At 44.8% G+C, this 21,596-nt stretch overlaps 1 protein-coding gene, 1 long non-coding RNA gene and 1 pseudogene across 2 annotated transcripts; all 3 read left to right on the top strand.

The window, feature by feature from the left end:
* The first annotated feature begins 13,300 nt into the window (after nucleotides 1-13,300).
* Nucleotides 13,301-16,464, top strand: LOC147479425 (uncharacterized). The gene is made up of 4 exons (XR_015204623.1): nucleotides 13,301-13,469; nucleotides 14,926-15,000; nucleotides 15,086-15,190; nucleotides 16,381-16,464. It is a non-coding gene; the product is annotated as an uncharacterized LOC147479425 (long non-coding RNA).
* Nucleotides 16,465-16,571: 107 nt separating this feature from the next.
* On the top strand, nucleotides 16,572-18,459 carry LOC147479424 (ubiquitin-NEDD8-like protein RUB2). The gene is made up of 3 exons (XM_086577495.1): nucleotides 16,572-16,713; nucleotides 17,360-17,619; nucleotides 18,187-18,459. The coding sequence occupies exons 1-3, from the start codon at nucleotides 16,621-16,623 to the stop codon at nucleotides 18,296-18,298; spliced, it is 465 nt and encodes a 154-aa protein (XP_086433621.1). The 5' UTR covers nucleotides 16,572-16,620; the 3' UTR covers nucleotides 18,299-18,459.
* Nucleotides 18,460-19,090: 631 nt separating this feature from the next.
* LOC147479423 (glycosyltransferase BC10-like) lies at nucleotides 19,091-21,328 on the top strand (annotated as a pseudogene).
* The last annotated feature ends 268 nt before the right edge of the window (nucleotides 21,329-21,596 follow it).

Genomic DNA, 21,596 nt, shown 5'->3' with positions numbered 1-21,596 from the left:
GCGCGGTAGTCCCTATTTCCCGGTGGTGGGAAATGCAAATAAGATTTTGCAATGATTACATCCGGTGGAAGTTACGTTTCTCTCGCCAAGTGTTAAATGATTGAAGTATCTTTGTTCGTACCACCTACTTGTAAGGAGTCGCGAAGATCGGTCTTGGAGGTCGATCGTTGAGGTCGCTTGTGTTTCGATCGCAAAACACACCTATTTGTAAGGAGTTGCTCCGCAGTCGGTCTTGGAGGTCGATCGTTGAGGTCGCTTGTGTCGGGTGCGCAATGTTCCTTAGTGGGGATATTGCTCCCTACCTGACCCCCTCGGTAGAGTGGGTTCGGGTTCATCTGAAAGCGATCTGGAGAAGACGCCACCCCCAGGACGCATGAGCGAGCTATGGAGATCGTTTGTTTGGGATGCCGGCGAAGTTGGAAACTGGCGGGAAAGAAATTTTTGCGTGTTGCGAGGCACGTGATTTAATCATAGCGGTTGGAAAGGAATCGTGCCGCCGTGTATTCGAAGTCGGGGAAAAAGCAGTTCCTTGGACACGTGTGTAAGGGCTATATCATAGCGTAATCATAACTTCTTGGGAACTGAGCGGTTGTGCAAAATCAAAATTGAGGCAACCAAAAGGCATTTTCGAGGTTTCTTCTTCCAAAATGGCGAGGATTTTGCGGTGTGAGTGCTTCATTTGGCATTTTTGCTTTTCATTTTCGCTTTGCTTTCTTTCGTTCGGTAGGGTTTATTAAGTTGGTAGGTCGGTGTTAGGTTATAGGGTTTAGGGTTTGGTGATTCGAGAATAAGGTGATATTACAATGTCGGATTCGATGACACTCGTTAGGAAGAGAATGCGGGAGGTTTCACCGAGTTGTGGAGAGTATGAAGAAGAGGATGAGGATTCGTTTGGCCCGGTGATGATCGGTTGTAGTGGAAGAAGAAGTTAGGGTAGAGGAGGTTAATAGCCGATCCGGGTCGAAGGATGAGGTGGCTAATGCGTGCAGTCGAGGAGGGATGACGCCGTGAGGTGACCCCCAAAAATTTCAAATCGGGCCGCCATTTCGTTTCGAGCTTCGGCGGCGTATGGGATTAATGTGCACGACCGAAAATATCTGAACCTAGGTTAAGTGAAAATGTTAAGTAGTGAGGGGTACAAAGCCTCGAATGGTGGAGTAATCATATGTGAAGGTCACCGGGAGAGGCGTTCATGCAACCGTTCTCGAAATTAGTTTGTGACTTCTTGAGCTATTGTGGGAAGTCTCCATGTCGGTTCGTTGGCAACACCTGGCGACTATTATTCGGGGTGTTCAATGTTAAATGCGAGTGGGGAATTCCACATAGGTGTGTCGACATAATAGAGCATTACGTAATGAGGCGGTCCACGGTAATCGAACTTTAGCTTGCAAACCATGCCGACGCCGTTCTGGCGTGTTTGATGGTGTAAGCAACGAGGCCGGACGAGGAGGCCATTTGTTGCTAGTGGGCAACCATGCGTGGATGTAGGTTCGCGAACTAGGATGTGTAGTCTAGCCGGTGGGTAGGATTGGCTTCCTCTTGTTGTGTTAGTGGGTGAGCCCCTTTGCTCCTCTAACTGGTTCATCTCTTTGTTTTGTTTGCAGATATTCTCAGGCGGACTCGAATCGATCGGGGGAGATAGAAAGGTTCGCGACGGCCGAAGTCGGGAACAAAAGCGAGCTAAGCTTCCGGAGTTTGCTCATTTCTTTGAGGAAAAAGGAGGTGCTGCGATCAGGGAGAAAGAGGAAGGTGCAAAAGGAGCTGAGCTCTAAGTCGGACGGAAGCGGGAAGGGTGATGGAGAAGCCGCACAAGTGATCGATAACACGGGAGGACCGAGACGGGCGGGGCGTCTCGAGGCGGCGCCCTGTTGTGGAGGCTAGCGAAATTTGGTAGCTCGAGCTTTTATCCCGGAGGGCCCGACCATTGATGCTCTGTGGAGTTGGAGTATGTAGTTTTATTTGCTCCTCGGGGTAGGTCGGAGAAGAGGAGAGCTGAAGTGGCAGAGCCAGAGGGAGCTCGAATGGCTAAAGTGATGCGACATGCGTTGGGGGAGGGTTCGAGTGGAGGAGGTGGTGCTGGCGGTGGGCGTCGGAGTCGGGCGCGGCCCCGAAAGTCATGGACTTAGCCACCGCCGGTCGCGGGATCTAGTCCCCTCGACAAAGTCTGCGGGAACCCGATCCGGTGAAAGCGGGCTCCCCGTAAGGCGAGTGGAAAAGCGGTTGTGAGTGGCGATGAGCTGGAGGCTCAATTTGTGTACCTGGACGAGCACGGAGGATGCAATAATAAAAGCGCACCCATTGCGGCTTAGTCGAGTAAAGGTAGCGGCTTTATTTCTTTCGGAACAGATCGCCTCGGATGGGAACCGCAAGGAACTTGATGAGAAGGGCTAAGCGGATACCATACGCCGGATGGAAATCGCGCAATGTCAATGCATGGTAAGAATTATCGTCCGTTAGTATAGCATGTTAACCTCTATTCGTTGCTTTGAAGCCGCTTTGCGTGTGTGCCTTGTGGCGGCTTTGTCATTGGGTTCCAAAAGTTGAAAGAGATTGCGCTAGTCACTAAAACGGATAGTGAGTCTCAGGCCGAGGTTGATGAAGAGCTGAAAACGATGCGACGCGCGGCCAAGATGGAGCGTGATGAGCTCGAGGGTGCTGGAAGGCACATGAAGCTCGACTCTGTCGAAGATGTTGAAAGACACGAAATTTGAAGATCCGGGCGAAGTTAGAAGCGATTTGAAGGTAACGCTCGCGGCCGCCACTTGTGGAAATTGGGAGGTTGAACGATTATACCCTGACCGCGACCGTAAAGAAAATTGCTCGACGCTACTAAAGCGCATTTAGCCGATCCGGATGATCGACTCACGGAGATCTGGAAATGGAGTACAAGGCTTTGAAGGAGGAACATGCACGCCGCGACGCCCCGCACTACGATTGGAACAACGAGGAGGCGTCGCCGAGGGCGATCGGGTCTTCCTTGATCATACGAAAAACCGTGGTGTCGAAAGCCGAACCGGCTTGCCGCACGATCTTGTTGATGAGTTTAATTTGGGACGGGATATCGATCGGTGGAGGGAAGAATGCCCGAGGTTGATGAAGCGTTTGAGCCCGGGCGAATCGATCGTGGTGCCCATGGAGGCGAAGCCGTGGAATTTATCTTGTTTTGTTTCTTGTCGCCTTTATATGCCGCGGATACAATAGAACCGGGTTTCACAGGGTAACCTCGGGCGATTCGTTTTTCTTGTGTTGTTATACTATACTCTTGAGCAAGCTGGTACCCCGTGCTAATTCGGGGTAACCATGCGATGTTAGTATTTGTGTAGCCGGGTTGGATTTCCTGAGTAGTCTCAGCAACTCGGCTAAACAACGATCTTTATGAGAAAACTGGTAAACCAGGTCGTTCCTTGTTTTCATGCGGTGCTGGCTATTTGTTTTGCGTTGTGTGCTTGACTCGTTTGCTTGATCATAGCTGATTGTGATTAGACTGCGCATAACAGAACGTGGTAGGTGCGTTGCGGTGACCACTTAGCTGCTGATGACTGGTAAGCGTGGATGAGCGTCCTGCTGTTGGGTTATACCGCCGAGACGTTGTTCGAATTGCGATTTGTTCAGTGCGGCAACCCGAAGTGTAGCTTCACGCTTCGTGACACGTGTAGGGAGGCGAGGGGTTCAGGGGACATAATGATGGCGGGCAGATGGCGTTTGGCGTCTCAAGGCAATTATGAGGCTCTTAGGAAAAGACGTTTCCTAAGGAATATAAACGGCTCTTTACATACCATCGAGGTATTTGGCCATCGTGAAGTCGGCGGCCGCTTCTATCTTCTTCGCTTCTACCGTCATGTTTTGCTCTCTTCTTTGCTTCTTCACCGTACGTGATTCCTTCTTTATAAATGTTATTCTGTTTTGAATAATACCCGCAGTAAAGTGCTAACCGGAAGCCGCCGTAACTTTGCCGCTAGGTTGGGATGGCTAGATGTCGTATGCGTTTGTGAGAGAACGCCGCCACTATCAATGGAGGAGATGGAGTTTGAGCCTCATGTTCATGGCGATCGGGGAAGAGAAAGGTTGCAGAGGAGAAGCGAAGCGGTCATAAACGCATCGAGGAGAGATAGTCGCTCACGGCGGCATTGTCAGATTCGCCACAAACCGAAGTGGGTGAAATCCATCGGGTCGTTTAATCGAGCAGCACAACGAAGTTGGGGCAAGGTCGCCGATTCGCGATTCTGGTGAGAGTTCGCCCCGCCATGTAAGGATGTGGGGAGCTTAATTCTACACCGGGAAGACGGGAAGAAACGGATGGTAAAACGCCGGATCAGAAGCTTCCACTCGGCCCCATAAGCGACTAAGCTCGGGCGGGATTGTGCTAGATGGTGATAAAGCGAGAGGTCGGTTGAGGGCGAGGACATGGGGACACCATCGGGGACGATGGATATGGCCGCTTTGTTTGGTGAGTTCCCGATAGCTTAAGCATTTATTATCGACTTTTCGATGGAGTTTGGTGGTCTAACTGTGTTCATGTAGTTTCTTGCGCGGTATGATAAGTCGAAAGATGCCGTGCAGCCGCTCGAGACTAGTGGGAATCCGCGACGTGGAGCTAGGGGTTGATGCGAGCTGCCGCGTGGGGGTAGACAAGAAGAAACTAGAAGTGATGTCCACCAAGTACCGTAACGAATCGGCCGAGCTTATTTCAGACCGGTGATGGATGTGGAGCCGGAAAGGAATTGGCGGTTGTGGACGGCTTATCGCGAAGAAATGTCGAGGAAGGTGGCGCTGAAGGCTAAGAAGGCGATATCTTGGCTGTCAGACGCCTATGGGCCGACGAAAAGTATGATTGCCCGAGGTCATTTCGACATACCGCCGACTAAGCGCAATCCGGGAAGACAAGCATGTCATTACGAAAATTGATAAGGTGATCGCCATTTGACTCACAATTAAGTTGTGAGTATAGTCTACATTCCTCTCTCTTATAACGAGAGCAAACAATAAGTTTGTGTTGTCGGGCTTTGCGGTTAGCCTTTTGTTCGAGGAGGGTTTCCGAAGCGATTCTATATTTTGTTTACTTTAGATGGCGCCGATCCGGATTTTACGGGTAGTCCCAAAGCCAGATCGGTGGGCATATCTAGTGCAATTCTTGGTGAATATTGTTATTGGTTGTATTTCGCATGCATGTTATGTGTTCGGTAACGATGCATGTAGCTTGCGATAGCCGAAGTGTTTGCTCGTGGAAAGCGTTCTGTTGAAGTCGATCCTAGAAATATAGGTCCTCGGCGTTACAAAAATTGAGAGGCTATGGAGCCCGCGGAGCTCCTCGGAGAGTCTTTCGCCACCGAGAGCGTTCTTTCTTTAGTCGATCCTAGAAATATAGGTGCTCGCGTTACAAGAATTGGAGAGAGGCTAAGTAGCCCGTGAGCTCCCCCGAGAGTCGTCGCCACGAGGCGTTCGCTTTAGTCGATCCTAGAAATATAGGTTCTCGACGTTATAAGAATTGGAGAGGCTATAGCCCGTGGAGCTCCCCGAGAGGCATGCGCTTACCGAGAGGCGTTTCGCTTTAGTCGATCCTAGAAATATAGGTTCTCGACGTTACAAGAATTGGAGAGGCTAAGTAGCCTGTGAGCTCCCAGAGAGTATCGCCACCGGTGAGCTGCGTTCGCTTTAGTCGATCCTAGAAATATAGGTTCTCGGCGTTACAAGAATTGGAGAGGCTAAGTAGCCCGTGTGAGCTCCCCGAAGTCGGCTACCGGCCGAGAGCGTTCTCGATTTAGTCGATCCTAGAAATATAGGTTCTCGACGTTACAAGAATTGGAGAGGCTAAGTAGCCTGTGAGCTCCCCGGTAGTCGCGCTCACGAGAGCGTTTCGCTTTAGTCGATCCTAGAAATATAGGTTCTCGACGTTACAAGAATTGAGAGGCTAAGTAGCCGCGAAGCCGTAACCAATACAACTAATCGGAGTAGATAGTATCGATCAAAGATAAAACTTGTCTTACATTAATGAAAACAAAAGATTTACAACATGAATGGCGCTACTGATAAAATTTTTTCAGTAGATAAGTGTTCCAAGGTCGGGGCAACATCTTCCCCTCTTGGGTTCTTATCCAGTATGCTCCATTGCCAACGGCGCCCACGATGTGGGCCTTCCCATGTGGGGCTAACTTGGAATCGTCCCCGCGTCTTTTTGAGCACTAGGTCTCCGTGTTGAAAAACCTAGGATGAACTCGCTTATGTAGGAGTTCTTTGAGTTTCTTTGGTAAGACGCGACTCGGCGGCTAAGTAAGTCTCGCTTTTCTTCCAACAAGTCGGCGTCCCGGGATAACCGAAGTCGTTATACCCTGATTCAACAAGTTCCGATCGAGTTGTAGTGACGGGTCAACTCGGTGGGAATTACGCCGTGCCATAACATAAGGAGAATGGCGATTCGCGGTCTTTGGGGTGCCGGTTTGTAGTGCGGTGAGCCCATAGAATGTTTTCCAACCTGGTTTGGCCATCGCTCTTATTCTTTTCAATCTTTTTCTTCAAATTTTCCAAGATTGCTTTGTTCATCGGCTTCGCTTGGGCGTTACTCGGCGCGCATCATGGAGTAGAGAACGATGAATGATCTTCCACTTGGCTAGGAACTCTTTAACTGCTCGCCTTTGAATTGAGGCCCGTTGTCCATTACTAATGTATGTGGTAAACCAATCTGGTGATAATGTGAGTCCGGATGAAGTTTCGGACATGGGACTCTTTGACGTGGGCGCAGAGGAATGGCCTCGACCCACTTGGTGAAGTAGTCGGTGGCAGCTAGGACAAAGCGGAAGCCGACTTTTTTCGTGGAATGAATGGTCCCATGATGTCCATGCCCCACATGTGAAATGGCCACCGGGCTCGCTATCTTGCCGATTCGCCATGAAAGGGTTGGATGATGTTGTAATTTTAACGTTTGGCATTTGAGACATTTGAGGACGATGCTTTAGCATCGACCGCATCCGGGGCCGAAATATCCTCGGAGAGATGGCCTTGTGGGCTAATGGAGCGCCCGGCGTGATTTCCACATTCGCCGCCGTGGATTTCGCAAAAATCAATCGACCCTCGTTCGGGTAATGCACCGTAAGTGTGGGCACCGATTTCTGAATAGCTTGTTTTGGACTAAACAATAACGCCGAAGCTTGATAAGAGACTGCGCACGGCCTTGGTACGCTCCGGGGGCGCGTGCGTCCGGATATAATCGATGATGGGTCTGATCCATGTTTTGGCCAACCGACCGGTGGAGAGAGGAAATAGGTCGCTTATCATCAAGGTATGGTCGACTTGGTATGCGCGGGTCGGTCGACGACTTCTATGAGAACTTGTCGGGGAACGCAACTCGAGGTCCGGGTAGCCAAATAAGTTAAACCGTCAAGGCGGGCGGTTCTCCTCACGCAAGAAATGATGTATGTGTACCGCTAAAAAAAAGGCAATAAGCGATGAACGACCGAAGATACTTGGAAAGGTTACGCTGGTGGGTAGTTTTTGCAACCCGGCAACTCCACCGAGCGACGGTTCAGTCACTAAAGACTTGGAGCTCTTCAACACCGAAGAAGCAGCAGCCATCCGTAGTCCCCTAATTAGCGCCAGACTCCGGCTTCATTGTTGGATGTTGCAAAATCAATGCGACTCGACTTTTCAATCATATTTCCGTGGGGAAACTAAGACGACTCGATGCGCTTCCAATCGAGATTACTCGAACCATCCACAAAAGAGAGACCAACGCGATTTGACTCCCCGTTTTGTGTCGGGAGCTCGGTTTCTTGTTCCAGATTGGGGTCCTCGATTGGGAAATCTCGCTAGGAAATCGGCGACGACCGACCTTTCGAGAAGCGCGGGGATGAACTCTATGGTGTTCTCTCGAAGTTCTTCGCCCAAACCGCCATTCGAGTAGTCTTATTTTCTTTGTGAATGACTTTCTTCAATGGAAGGTCGGTAAGAACTTTAATTTGATGTGTAGGTTTGAAAGCACGGCCCGAACTTCCGCAGAATCAACAAAGCAAGTACGCGCCGCTCGTTCGAAGGAAGGAATAATTCTTTTTCGGCCCGGCGTGAGTGTCTTTACTTCGTGAAGTAGATCGGCTTCTCAATTGTTCTCCTCTTTAAAGAGAACCGAGTGATGGCTTAAGTCGGAAATAATGTGATAAAGCCCCTGTGTCTCTCCATATCTTGGTTTGGCTAAGACGGAGGTGGTGAGATACTCTTTGAGTAGCTTAATGCATGATGACATTGATCGCTCCATGAGAGCGGCTCGCCTTTTTGAGGAGCTGGCAGAACGGTCGACATTTATCCGAGGCCCCTTGATATGAATCGGTTGGAGCGCGACCATTCGACAACCGTATCAGATTTCTTTGTGCGTGGATCGGGCATATCTAAGAACGCCGGATCTGGTCGGGATTTGCCTCGATCCCGATCTCGACACCGATACCCCTAAAAACTTGTCGGAGGACGCCCAAAGAGGCATTTTTCGGTTCAACTTCATGCCCGATGGGGAATGGTCCGGAGAACGCTTTGTTCTAAGTGGGTGAGGTGATCACCAGCTTTTTTTTTTGACCACCATGTCGTCAATGTAGACCTCCATGGTGTCGCTAACATGTCTTGGAACATATCCGCGTGACAAAGCGTTGGTATGTCGCTCCGCCGTTTTTAGACCGAACGGGAGGACGTTGTAACAATAGATGCCTTACCCGTAATGAACGAAGTCTTCTCTTGATCTTCCCGGCGAGTGGGATTTGGTTTGTACTCCATCGCACGCGCATCCATAAAGGAGAGGGAGTTCATGACCACAGGTTTGGTCGACCAGTTGGTCAATGCGAGGCAAGGGAAAAGTTTTCTTTAGGCGTGCCTTGATTGACATTTGTGAAATCGACGATAAGCGAACTGTGCCATTCTTTTTGGGGACGGCGACAATATTGGCAATCCACTCCGGGGTAGTCTACCTTTTCGATGAAACCGACTTGCTTGAGTTTTTCGACCTCGTCATTGATGGCTTTTGAAAGCCAAAGGGATAGTCGACGAGGTCGTTGTCGAACTGGTCTAGCATTGGGGTTCACGTTTAATTTGTGGGCAGCGAGGTTAGGATCGATTCCGGGCACATCGATATACGACCAAGCAAAAACATCTTTATTCATTGATAAGAAATTTACAAGTTGGGATCTGAGTGTGGGGTCGAGGTTAGCCCCTACATATACAAACTTCGGGATGTACGTGCCAAGATTCACTTTTTCTTTTACGCCGCGGGGTTTTACAAACCCCGGTGAACTACTTTGGCGACTTCACTTCCGCAGAAGGGTGGAACTGTTGGTGGGACGATCCGACCGGTCGCCGATGGTGGAAGCTGACAATTGCGGCAAGGCGCCGGGGTAGCCACGAACCGGGAGTGGGACTCGGCCGCAAACACATTGAGGGTCGCGGCTGCTATTGGCACTGCGTGGCGACGGCATGGGCGAGATGATCTCGAAACTTTAACCGAAGGCCACCGTCATTTGGGTCAAAGCTAGAGGTCGCCGGTGCATTGTGAGGACTCGGGGTGAGTGCGGTATCGCATTGGAGAGAACGCTTGGAAGAGCCCCCGCCGTTACGCTTGCGCGATTCGGGGTTGGACTTCTGCGACTAAGTCCGCGTGCCATTGTGGTAGCCTGGAGGGCTCCCGTATGGTGGGAAGCAATTCCACGGCGAGGTGCATCTGATTGATTGGACACGGTTACAATGGTACGCTTCAAGTTGATTGCTTCTAAGCTCCATCATGCCTCGAGGTCCGGAAACGGAGAACTTGGTGTAAAGTGGGAATGATGTACCGCATCCCGATGAATCCGTCGTCGTCGGGGATGGCATTGTATGGCGACTTCTGTCGAGAACGCTTGAAGAACCCAGTATTGCGGGTAATCTTATCCTCTCGAGATCCCACCGATACTGGCAAGATAATGTCACCAATGGGGTCGGCCCTGGAGCCATTGAACCCATAAAGGGGGCCGATCGGTCGACGAGAACGGACTTGGGGAGGTTCATCTCTTGCATGGTGTGGTAAAATAAGATGTCACAGGAACTGCCAGGGTCGATCAGGACGCGCTTGACTGTCCAGTCGCTGATTTTGACATGAACGACCAATGCGTCATTATGAGGAAGGCGGACTTTGCTTAAGTCGGCCTGTGAAAATGATATCGCAAGGCCGCTGCTGACACGAACCGGGCGGAGTCTGCCACGTGAAGTAAAATGATAGACTTCACGAAGCCGACCCGACGCGTCTTTTCTCGGGAAGAAGTCACGGAATCGTCCGGAAAGGTAATCACATGAATAGTGCGCGAGCATTGTCACGATCGGACGAAGTGCTCGCCTTCGCTCGTGGGCGAAACGCCAGGGAGCCGCCCTCGATTTGTGAGGACGAGCCTGTATCCCTTGGCGGTGACGGTGAGGTGGAGATCGACCACGCATTACCGACGGCAGCCAAAGAATTGTGGACGCAGGTCGCCATCGGGGAATGCTAATGTAGTGTTTGATATAACCGAACTTTCCACCAGTCTTGGAGATAATGCTTGAGCCCCAAAGATGCATCGGTTTCATGGGCTTTGCTTTTATGAAATGCACAAAAGGTTTGCCAGTCGTCTGGGGCCCTCGATGGTTGGCGAAAAATGAGGGCGCTTTTAATCTTATCCAAGATATGACCGGGAGAACGGTCGACGCTGAACTCTCTCGTTGTTATCGATCGCACGAAAGCTCTTTGGGGCACGCGACTGGCGGCGCTTCTTGCCCCCGAGGAGAACGACCGAGACTTCGGCGACCTCGCGGCTCTCTAAACCATGGAGTTTTAAAGTTTCTTGCAACTTGATGTACTTATCCACGCCGAAGGCGTAGAGCTTCGGACAGCGTTGTCTGGCGTTCCATCAATCCACCTAGCTAGGTCGCTATTTCGCGACTCGGCAAGCATTGGAAAAGGCCGATTAATGGCGAAAAGATTCTTTCAAGCCACTTTCCATGCACGCCAGCTCGCCTTTGAACCGCCCTTAGGAACTCACTTAATAGTTTCGCCCTCCTTGAATGATAATTGAAACAGAGAATCAAGATCGCCTTCTTCCGCTGTTGTGGACGATCGGGTCGAACAAAACAACCGAAGTTGTTGAAAGTGTTTATAGAATCGGACTCGGTGAAAAGAACCAATCTAGAGCCATCCTCGAGGCCGGCCGGAAATAATCTGCAATGGAGATAATCGAACTCGGGTGAGCTATAGAGTGCCAAAGCTCGATATAGCGAGCCACATCTTCGACGGGGCATGTCTTCGCCATCGCATACATGGGGAAGCGTGGGTGGATAAAGTCGCAGGGAGAGGATTTATCGAGGACCCTCTGCGGTGAACAGGGGATGCGCGCGACACGCCTTAAGCATCTTGTGCATAACTGGGTCGAGTCCTTCTTCGCGAGGTCCGCCAATCCTTTGGGATAACTTCGTTAAGCGGGCGATTAACGCCATTGATGCTTGTGTTCGCCCGCTTTCCGACTTGTTGTTGCCGATAACTATCCACCGAGCACGTAAAGTAGCATTTTTCCTCCCGAGCAAGGAAATGCTCTCATTCGCTATTCCTAACCGGGTGGGCGAAAGTTCAACTTGATCTTCTATGCTAACCATGCTTCGTGGGCCGTCGGAGAGTTAGAAATAGATGAAATCGACTAAAAGTGGCTCTCCAAGAATCAAAACCACGACGGGCGCCAATGTAAAGGGCGTTTTAGCTATCTCGATCGACATTAGAGAGGAGAACGAGACGGGTTTGGACTTTGGATGGGACCGAGGTATTTGTGGAGCGAACCGCCTCACGATCTTCTCTCGCTTTTCCTTTTTGCCGGAGAGAGAAGAATCAGGTCCGGACGTAGTTCCAAAGTAGATGGTATTTATAGGATTTCCGGGGTGGAGATCCTTCGCATTAATGTACCCTTTATGTACAAATGTAAGGGCGAGATCGCGGAATGAGTCTTGGAGTGGTTTTGGTGTGAGTCATACTCGATTGGGAGTTGGCGCGGTAGTCCCTATTTCCCGGTGGTGGGAAATGCAAATAAGATTTTGCAATGATTACATCTGGTGGGGCGCGTTCTGTCTCTGGCCAAGTGTTCGTACTGAAGTATCTTTGTTCGTACCACCTACTTGTAAGGAGTCGCTCGAAGATCGGTCTTGGAGGTCGATGCGTTGAGGTCGCTTGTGTTTCGTCTGCAAAACACACCTATTTGTAAGGAGTTGCTCACAGATCGGTCTTGGAGGTCGATGCGTTGAGGTCGCTTGTGTTTCGTCTGCAATGTTCCTTAGTGGGGATATTGCTCCCCTACAAATAGCAGTTGGGTTCTGATGAAGACTGTTACTCCACCTTCATGGTACATGGTGTGGACAATGCCGTATTCTACTCGAACTGGTGAAGTCATCTTAGCTACAGAAAACAATGCTCGAAGTTTGTATTTGTACAACTTTGTTACTCAACAATTTGATACTGTTGAAGTTGCTGGACTACCTTCATATTTTATTGTAACCGATTACGTAGAAAATTTAGTTAGTCTGAAAACTTGTGAGTTCGCTGCACTGTAGTCATTGTAATGGTATTGTTATGAGTTAAAAGAATGTTTTAAACTATTGCACGTGCTTTTAGTCATTTTCATTTTGTTGTTTAATTTTTAGTATTTTGAGTCCAAATTGTTTTAGTGTGCACAAATGTCTATATGCCCCTAAATGTTTTACTGGTTGGTAGTAGTATATGGTGAACGCCCAAGGGACTAATTCGGTTAGGATAACTGTTCTTATTTGGCAAGTCTCCAGTTTGTTTCCATTCAGCCAATTCACTTGTATCTTCATAAGAGAATTTTAGCTGGCAAGCCCAACAATCGGCCCAAGAAGCTAGTCAATCCTTTGATGTTGTTTTGCAAGAAGACCTGTTCTGAAGTAATTCCACTTTGTCGTCTTCCTTAATCATATGATGTTTTTAACAAGGTCTGTATTCCTAGATCCAAGGAATATATATATCCTATTGCAGGTTTGCTGCTGTGAAAAGATCATTCACTCTACCGAAGTAGACCGAGGAAATTGAAGGTGGGCTAGAAGCTTGGAGTGAGTACTCGATCCAAAATGGTTTTCCATTTAACATTGGTAAGATATATAGCATCAGTTCTTTTGTCATATGCAGATGTTAATCATCAGTGAATGTACTTCTTATTAAATCACTTTGTCATTGACAGATGAAGAATTTTGAACTTGAAAACCATGTGGAGAAATCGAAATCGAACAATCACCCTTCTTTTCTGGGTAATTTTTTTTGTGACCAATGTAAAGAGAATCAGAGGACCAATTTTCGACCAGCATGATCTACATTCTTAGTAATGAAAGAGGAACACTAACTTCTGCTGCTACCATGCTGGACCAAGCATATATGCACAGGAAGGCATGCATTTTGTGATCAATACCCAGTGAATGATATGGTTGTCAAAGGCAAGCTCAAGTTGGTAAGATAGGGAACTTATCCAGTCATTAAGTTGTTTGCTAGCTTATTCAAAGTTTAAAATGCCTCATGGAAGTTATAATCAACTGTTAAAGCATATATAGATGCAGTACGCACTTGGTTGTAGGAAAATGGATTCATTAATTTCATAATTTGACTGTGGAAAGATGGATGCATTGACTTGGTTTTAGGGAGTAGGGACACAGATGCATTGATTTGATAGTAATAGGACTGCATCTTCCTTGTTGGTCGTTTTTTGGAAATGGAATAATGGATCCTTGGATACATCTCTGCAAGATGAAGATTTCGAGTTAAGCTTTCCACAGATTTATCTGTCATCCTCCTCATGCCTTCTTCCTGTAGAGTATGTATTTTGCTTTCTAAATAAGCTAGTTGAGTCCCGCTTTAGAGGATAAAGTTTGCGTGTTCTTGTTTTTCAAGATCCATTGTAGCATGTAAATCTTCAACTTGATGGATTCTGAATTGCATCTCCTTCTTTAAACCCAAGTGCATTTCTTCTAAATCGGTATATCTTCCTCAAGATCACCCATTTTTTTCCTGAATACCTTGTAACTGAGAAACCAGAATGTCATTTGCTGTGAGGAGGTCAGACTTATCATTGTCTAGAGATAGGCAGATCTCTTCCAAGCTCTTTGATTTTCCACGTACTCGCTCAACACGTGCATCAAAGAGAAAAGTCTCCAGTAACGTGTTCTTCTCTGAGAGCTTTCCTATATTCCCATTAGTGGCCTCCAACTGTGAAATCAGGTCTTCCTTCTTGTTAACAAAGGGTGAAATGTTCTCCTGGTGATATTGACAAGTTTCTTCTAATGCCTTTACCTTTTTCTCTTAACAATTCTATGTCTGTTTATGAGGTTGGAATCTAATTGATGAGTTTGCTATTGAATATGTGGATGAAAAATGGTGAGTGTATTTTGCAATTGCTAATCAGTAATAAGTTTAATGGAAAGCTAGGGCAACAAATTTATCAGGGGATCTCGCTGGAGTCCTAATACAATAGATTCAATGACGGGAATTGTGTCTCCTTTTTATATAAAACCAGTTAGATTCATATGAAATAATTTATATAGAATTTTAAAATTATTAACTATGTGTTTACAGCAAGAGGCAGTACTTTTTCAAAATAAATGGAATAGAGAGGCTTTCAGTAATATTTTATGTAAGGTTGTCAACTAAGTACTTCCAGGGTTAGGAGTTCTAATTGTTCTCATCTTTATTTATCATGTTTTTTTTTGGCCCTGGTATCTAGAGAGGAGGAACTATCTTAAACCCAATTCCGTATTTAGTTACGTTTCTGAAGGAGAACACACTTTACCTATATGTATTACAATTAAAAGTTCATTTCTTAAACTTCTAAAAGTTCTATTTATTGTGTGATTCTAGGTTGTGTGATACTGTGATGTCGTCAGACATTCATAATTTTATTTGTATTTTGATAGCTAACCAGCTTCAGCTGGATGAACAAATATATGTTCAGGGTAGAACAAGTCTTTAATGGAATTACCGGCTTCAAGGTACTACTTCTGCTTCTGTAGAAACATCCGTTTCTATGTTACTTGTGTTAATGTCTTATACCAAACAGCTATTCTCATTTTACAGTACGTTGTCTCCAGAGGACGCACAAAAGGCTATGATTACTCCAGCGCACTTGAAAGTTTGCTTGTTTTGATGGGCTTGATGTCATAGTCATACATAACTATAGAGGTAGACATTTTTTTAACTATTTTCCCCTTGAGCCATACTATTGTTTTGCTTTTTAGTTTCTGGTTCTATTCCAACTTTCCTTTTGAATTAGTAAAAGAATTCCGCTAATCATGAATGATGCTGTTTCACATTGTGAATGCCTTTAATAGAAAATTGCCCCATGATATGTTTTATCTACAAACATTTTAGTCCTATGATTGAAGTATAATTCAAACTTTGGGCGCCAGTCTCATGTGTAATGGTGGTTATCATTTGCAAATTGCAAGAACTGGTTTATTTGTTTCCCTGGAAATTCCAGTACCATGTTGGAAACTTGCAGTTGCACTCCTGAGTCCTGACAACGACAGACCTTTTAACTATATTTATATATATATACTCTAAAGTTATGTCTTTACTTCTCATGTAGTCCTTGATTATGGCGAAGTTATATCACAGGTGGAGCTTGGTGAACTTTTATTTTTTTAACTTTTCATACAATGTTGCAAGATGCACTAGCAAGCCATGCTAAATAGCTTTTAAAACCAGTCTCTAATGCATACCTGGATTGGCTTTAATCCTTGTGATCAATAATTTCTTTGTTACTTCCTCGTTCCTTCTATTAATCTGGGAATTTTGAAGAAAATCTTCTCAAATGTGGTAAAGTTGCATGACAAATGATTGAAGCAGATAACCACAAATTCTAGAACAAAATGATCGTTGAAACCCATACTAATTCTTGACTTTCTGCTCCAATACGTTTCTTTTCAAAGAGCTCTGCATGACTACATGTATTAATTGCCCACCTTCCGAAAAAAAAATCTATAGGAACAGGACTAATGAAACTGGGTAGTGGGGAGTGAGATATCTGCACCCTTCACCGCAAATGGTAGACATCATTTCTGTAGGCAAGGAGTTTCGTGTTTATGCTTGGAACTATGATGACCATTGTGCTGTACGTGTCTTCCAAGCAGGCAAAGTCTCTCATCCTTATGGCTGGACTGCCTCGAGGTTTCGGGCTTTCAATTCCTAGTGCCATCAGAAGCCCTCTAATTTTGAGTATGCAAGGTCATCATCGATCTACAAGACTATAATAGCCTATTCTAAAAAACAACAGTCTACTATGGACCTCAGTTCTTAAAAAAGAAGATGATCAGTTCCTTAAATTAATCAACTATTTGTTGTTTTTGATTTTGTGCTCTTCATTGAAACAGGGAAACATTATTAGTAACCCTTTTCTTGCTATCAACTTATCAAGCAGTCTACCACAGAGTAGAAGCCCGATTTGCCTATGTATTGGAAAACCAAGCAGCAAAAGAAGTAGGCAACTAAATACAATACAATAGCCCAACCAAAAGCCCAACCAAAACCGTTATTTACCCATCCTCTTTTCTTCATCACTCTTCCTGAAAAAAAAAACAAAAAAACAAAAATAAGCTGCTAGAAAGAACACAATGCAAATCTTTGTGAAAACCCTAACTGGAAAAACAATCACTCTCGAAGTTGAAAGTAGTGACACCATCGACAATGTCAAGGCCAAGATTCAGGTATAATAATTTTACTTTTTTTTTTAGTTTTTATAGGAATAGTAGTTTTAATTGGGAATAAAGTTTGTTTCTTTTATCAATTTTAAGCTTGTTTGCATCCGTGGGATTTACTTATATTTGTTGAATTGATTCATGATTCTGTTATCTGCATTGTATTATGGTATTATTTTGGTCTTAAGTATTATGTGGAGTATGTGGTACATATACCCTTTGTCCACTTTGTGTGTCGAATTAGATTATCGATCGAGTATGATTATTTTGTTTTGATGTATTGGCTTATTTATAAAAGTGAAGTTGGCAAAATTTTTATAGGCTTGTAGCACTAAATATTAGCTCAGAGTCAGTTTTTCATACCTTTGGTTGCGCCCTGTTACTTGGTCAATGCACCTGAAGCACCTCAAAGCACAATGTTTAGTACAACCAGTTAAGATATATTTGGTTGACATTTGGTGAAATGGAAGCCCTGTCTCAACATTAAAGTTTTTTCATTGGTCTGAGATTATTATGAAACATAATTAGAAATCATTTCACTGATGGCTTGTCAGTCATTTTAGCTTCCTTGTGTGGTTACAACATTGGATTGATATATTTAAGATCTTTATTTGACTTTCTTGTTTTCACAATATGGATGTGTGATGTTCTTCAGGACAAGGAGGGTATCCCTCCAGATCAGCAAAGACTAATTTTTGCTGGTAAGCAATTGGAAGATGGTCGTACGCTTGCTGATTACAACATCCAGAAAGAGTCCACTCTTCACCTTGTCTTGAGGCTTAGGGGTGGGACTATGATCAAAGTGAAGACACTCACAGGCAAGGAAATTGAAATTGATATCGAACCAACTGATACCATTGACCGGATCAAGGAAAGGGTTGAGGAGAAGGAAGGAATTCCTCCTGTGCAGCAAAGGTATTTAATCATATTAATTTTTTTATGTGGAACTTTTATTGTTCTCAAAATCTCTTTTCAAAGCGATAGTAATAACGATAGTAATATAATAGTGATAATGATGATGAGGTTGACGCCCAGTAATTGTTGTAATATAATACTGAAGGACTTGGAACGCTTCATATATCTAGATCACAACTTCGGGTTCAGATGTGTATAAGAGTAAACTTTTAATATATCTTGTCACGCCAGTCTTATCAATGGATCATTGTTATTCTCTGAACATCTTATGTAACATCCTTAATTTTTATCCCACTTGAAATATTTTTTATGGTTTTGACTTTGAGTGATCCCTTACTTGAGGATCCATGTATTACTGTATCGCGGTGTATTTCATTTGCTAATTTTAGAAACCTGGTCTAAAACAAATTTGATAAAGAAATAAAGTACTTCCATGTGTAATCGATTAATTGGAATCAAAGAGCAAGCAAGGACCTTTTTTTTTCGGTTAATCCTGTTCTTTAAAGAATAGTTGTACTTTTTGCTGATAACTAATACAGTTACACCATTTACTTTCTCTGGTTACAGGCTTATTTATGCTGGAAAACAGCTTGCAGATGACAAAACTGCCAAAGAATACAACATTGAAGGTGGTTCTGTTCTCCATCTTGTGCTCGCCCTGAGAGGTGGCTGTTTCTGAAGTTTTTATAGACAATGAAGGGAAACTAATTATGCTTGACTGACACGTTTTGTTGATGATATGTTTCAGTACATCATAACACAGTTCACCTGCCTTTGTAGTTTCAATAGATTGAATGTATTTATGTCTATGCAGTGGATACTGAGAAGAGGTCTTCTTGATTTTCCTTTCGTTACTCCTTTTGCTACTGTAGTGGTTATGAATGTTCCGAGGGGAGAATGCCCTTACAATAATGCTGCAGTCATTCAGCACTCGGATCATTCTGCTTACAGTTACAGAATTTGTGCCAAGTGTGGGTCTTTCCTCTTGAAACAATGACCTAGAAAAACTGGGGAAAAAAGAACAGAATTTGCAATGAGTAAAAGAGCAGTAGTATAGTCCCATTGATTGGCCTAACATTAAATTTTGAAACCCCTGTTTTTTGGGTAACGAGCTCAAACAAAGGGGTGTTAGTAAATGTAGGTTCGTTCATGGCGTATACCATTATGCATTGCTCTAAATTAAAATCGACCTGTAAAGTTAAGCACCCGCCTACCAATTGACAAACTTAATTTCTTGTTGATTATGCAGAAATGGAAAAGTTGAACTGAATATCATCCTGCGCAATATGTAATGCTTACTGGGATGATAAGTGCACTGAAATACACATGGGAATCGTACCTCAATGCGAATCGGTTAGGAGTCCATTTAGGAGTCGACATATAATATGAGAGATATAGTCAATATGGTTAGAGATAGAATCATTTGGACTAAGACTAAAGAAGGTAACTTCTCTCTTAAGTCCCTTTTCCTATGGCTTCCAAGCTTAGTAGAGATGACGGTACTTCTTCACCTGAGGTAATTGTTTCCAATAAGCAGGAAATTCTGAACCTTAATATTCCTCATAGGATGAAATTTCTTGTGTGGAAGTTAGTCAGAAAATGCTGCCGACTAGAGATAATCTCAGAAGACGTACATATGCAGGAATGCAAGATCAATTGTATCCCAACTCTATTGACCAATAGACAATAGTGGTAGATGATGATCCACATACTTTCTTCCCCTAACTTGTGGTTTGGACTCCTCAGCAGCGGTTTGCTTCTCCTCTGTCTATTAGATATCATATTGACTTCGTTTGCTTTCGAACATCACTGTTTAGATATATGCTTGGCTCACGGATGTAGCGAGCTCGTGTTGGCCGGGACATGTCTGATGATCGTACATGCATAAAATGTGGGTGAATGAAATTGTCTTGAGGGAGGAGTTTACTAATTGATTACTTCCGCAAGTGAATGGGGATGCTTTGATAAGTTTCAACATCTTCCTCGACGATCCGAAGTGGCGCCCCTTCTTCATAAGAATTTGGTGGGTTAACTACTTCACTGGGACAACTTATTGATTTCTTTGGTTTTTCTGTTAATACCGAATCCTGTTGGTATTTCATTGGGGTTCCGGGCCATCACCGACTTTGAAATCTCGCGCGTTTTCATCATAATAGGGTAATCTTTGTGTTCATGGTTCCCATCCGGGTGACCATGTTCTTCATTTGTTCTTGTAGGTTGTCCATGCCCATTGGGCTTGAGATTTGTTTGAAGGTTTTTGGTTGAATGGTTGTGAACTTAAAAATCAAACCCTGGCGGGTAGCCAATGTAAAGGTTATGTTTGGTTAACCTACAACCGTGAAGCGGTTTATGGGGGAGATAGTGTTTGGAGTTGGATTTGACCGAGTTCGTGTGGATGAACTGCCTACGTATTACGTTCTCTTTCTGGGGGGGAGGGGGGAACTTGAATCAGGTCAGACGTTGTTCCTCCTCCTCTTTATATAGGCAAGATGCCCATGTCTTATGCTTTCCGAATCCGTCGGATCCGTGTCTTGGGTCACTGAAAACCATGATGGCTAGTTAAAAGCCATTTCCTTTTACATTATCGTGCAAAAAACCCGGCCTTGATGGCTGTAGTAAAGACATACGTTACGAGCAATTGTGGATAAGATGATTGAGTGCTATGGAGGTCTCTTCTAGGCGAGATCGTTTACTCAACTCGAGCCACTTAGAAGCGAGCTCGCAGAATGAGTACGTGAGATCGGTTTCTTGCTTGAGTCGAGTCACTATGAAGCAAGTTCTGAGGATGAGGATATGAAGTCGGTTAGTAGTTCTATATATGCTGGACACGTGTGTGATATTCATTGGATGCGAATATTACTCCCTCACGGTATTTTTTTTTTTTCAGATATATATCCCATACCAAGGATCCCAAGCCAGGCCAGGTTATAACTTATAAGTGTTTCACTTTCCATCCCATATACGCTCCTAAATCCTAATCTTATCAATTGACATGTACATTAAAAAGCTATAAAATAAGGAGTATGAGTTGCATTATACTTTCAGGTGAATAATAGCTATTTTGATATTTGTAGCCAGTGGAATGGGGAAAATCATCAATGATCGACGCAGAGAGACGGCTTTTGGCTAATGCTCTCCTCGACTTGTCTAACCAAAGATTTGTATCACTCTCCGAAGTATGCATTCTATATTTAACTTCACCACTGTCTACAACTACCTCACAACAATCCGAGAAAAGTAAGCCGTAACCGTTATAACAGGCAAATGTGGCCTACGAATCTACAATTTCTCTGTCAGACTGGCGTAAGGGGTCTCACTGGTTCGAACTCCATTGCAAGATTGCCATTGAAATTATATCGGATAACAAGTATTACAACATCTTCCAAGATTACTGCGAAAAGCCATGTTACTCCGATGAGCAATACATACCGACACTAGTGAACATTATCTCACCATAACTGAATTCAAATAGGACTTATAGGAGTATTACTTAGGTTCATTGGTCGATAGATGCTCCTCATCCTGACAAATTTAGTCGGAATGCTATTACTGCAGAGTTTCTTGAACAGATGCGGAGACCCGCAGTGATTCTAGCTGTACGTATAATGGGAATGACAGTACTCTGTGTTTCCTTTTTGCGAGGAAATTTCTACCCAAAGCTTTAGAGCCACTGTTCATTGCTCCAGAATTGCTTGGTTTCAATCCGTAAAATGGAGCGGAAGTTCTGCTCCATTTAGAGTAGTGTAAATTGGAAAGAGTTGAGGGACACTTCTTGAAGTGGTACGTAATCAGATATTTGGTTGTAATTGAAATCAACTACTTAGGTAATGTTAACTAGTTAGTTCTAAATCACTGCTTTACACCTACTATCAATTTTTGCAGGTCTTGATCCATCCCTATCCGTTGACAATATCCACCTAATTGGACATTTCTATGAGCTGGCCCATGTGTAGAATAAAAGACTTCAATTCTATTCA

This window comes from Coptis chinensis, chromosome 8 (genome assembly GCF_015680905.1).
Source record: "Coptis chinensis isolate HL-2020 chromosome 8, ASM1568090v1, whole genome shotgun sequence".
NCBI classification, from domain to species: domain Eukaryota; kingdom Viridiplantae; phylum Streptophyta; class Magnoliopsida; order Ranunculales; family Ranunculaceae; genus Coptis; species Coptis chinensis.
Note: the sequence above shows the minus strand (reverse complement) of the source record. Positions and strands in the feature narration are given on the sequence as shown.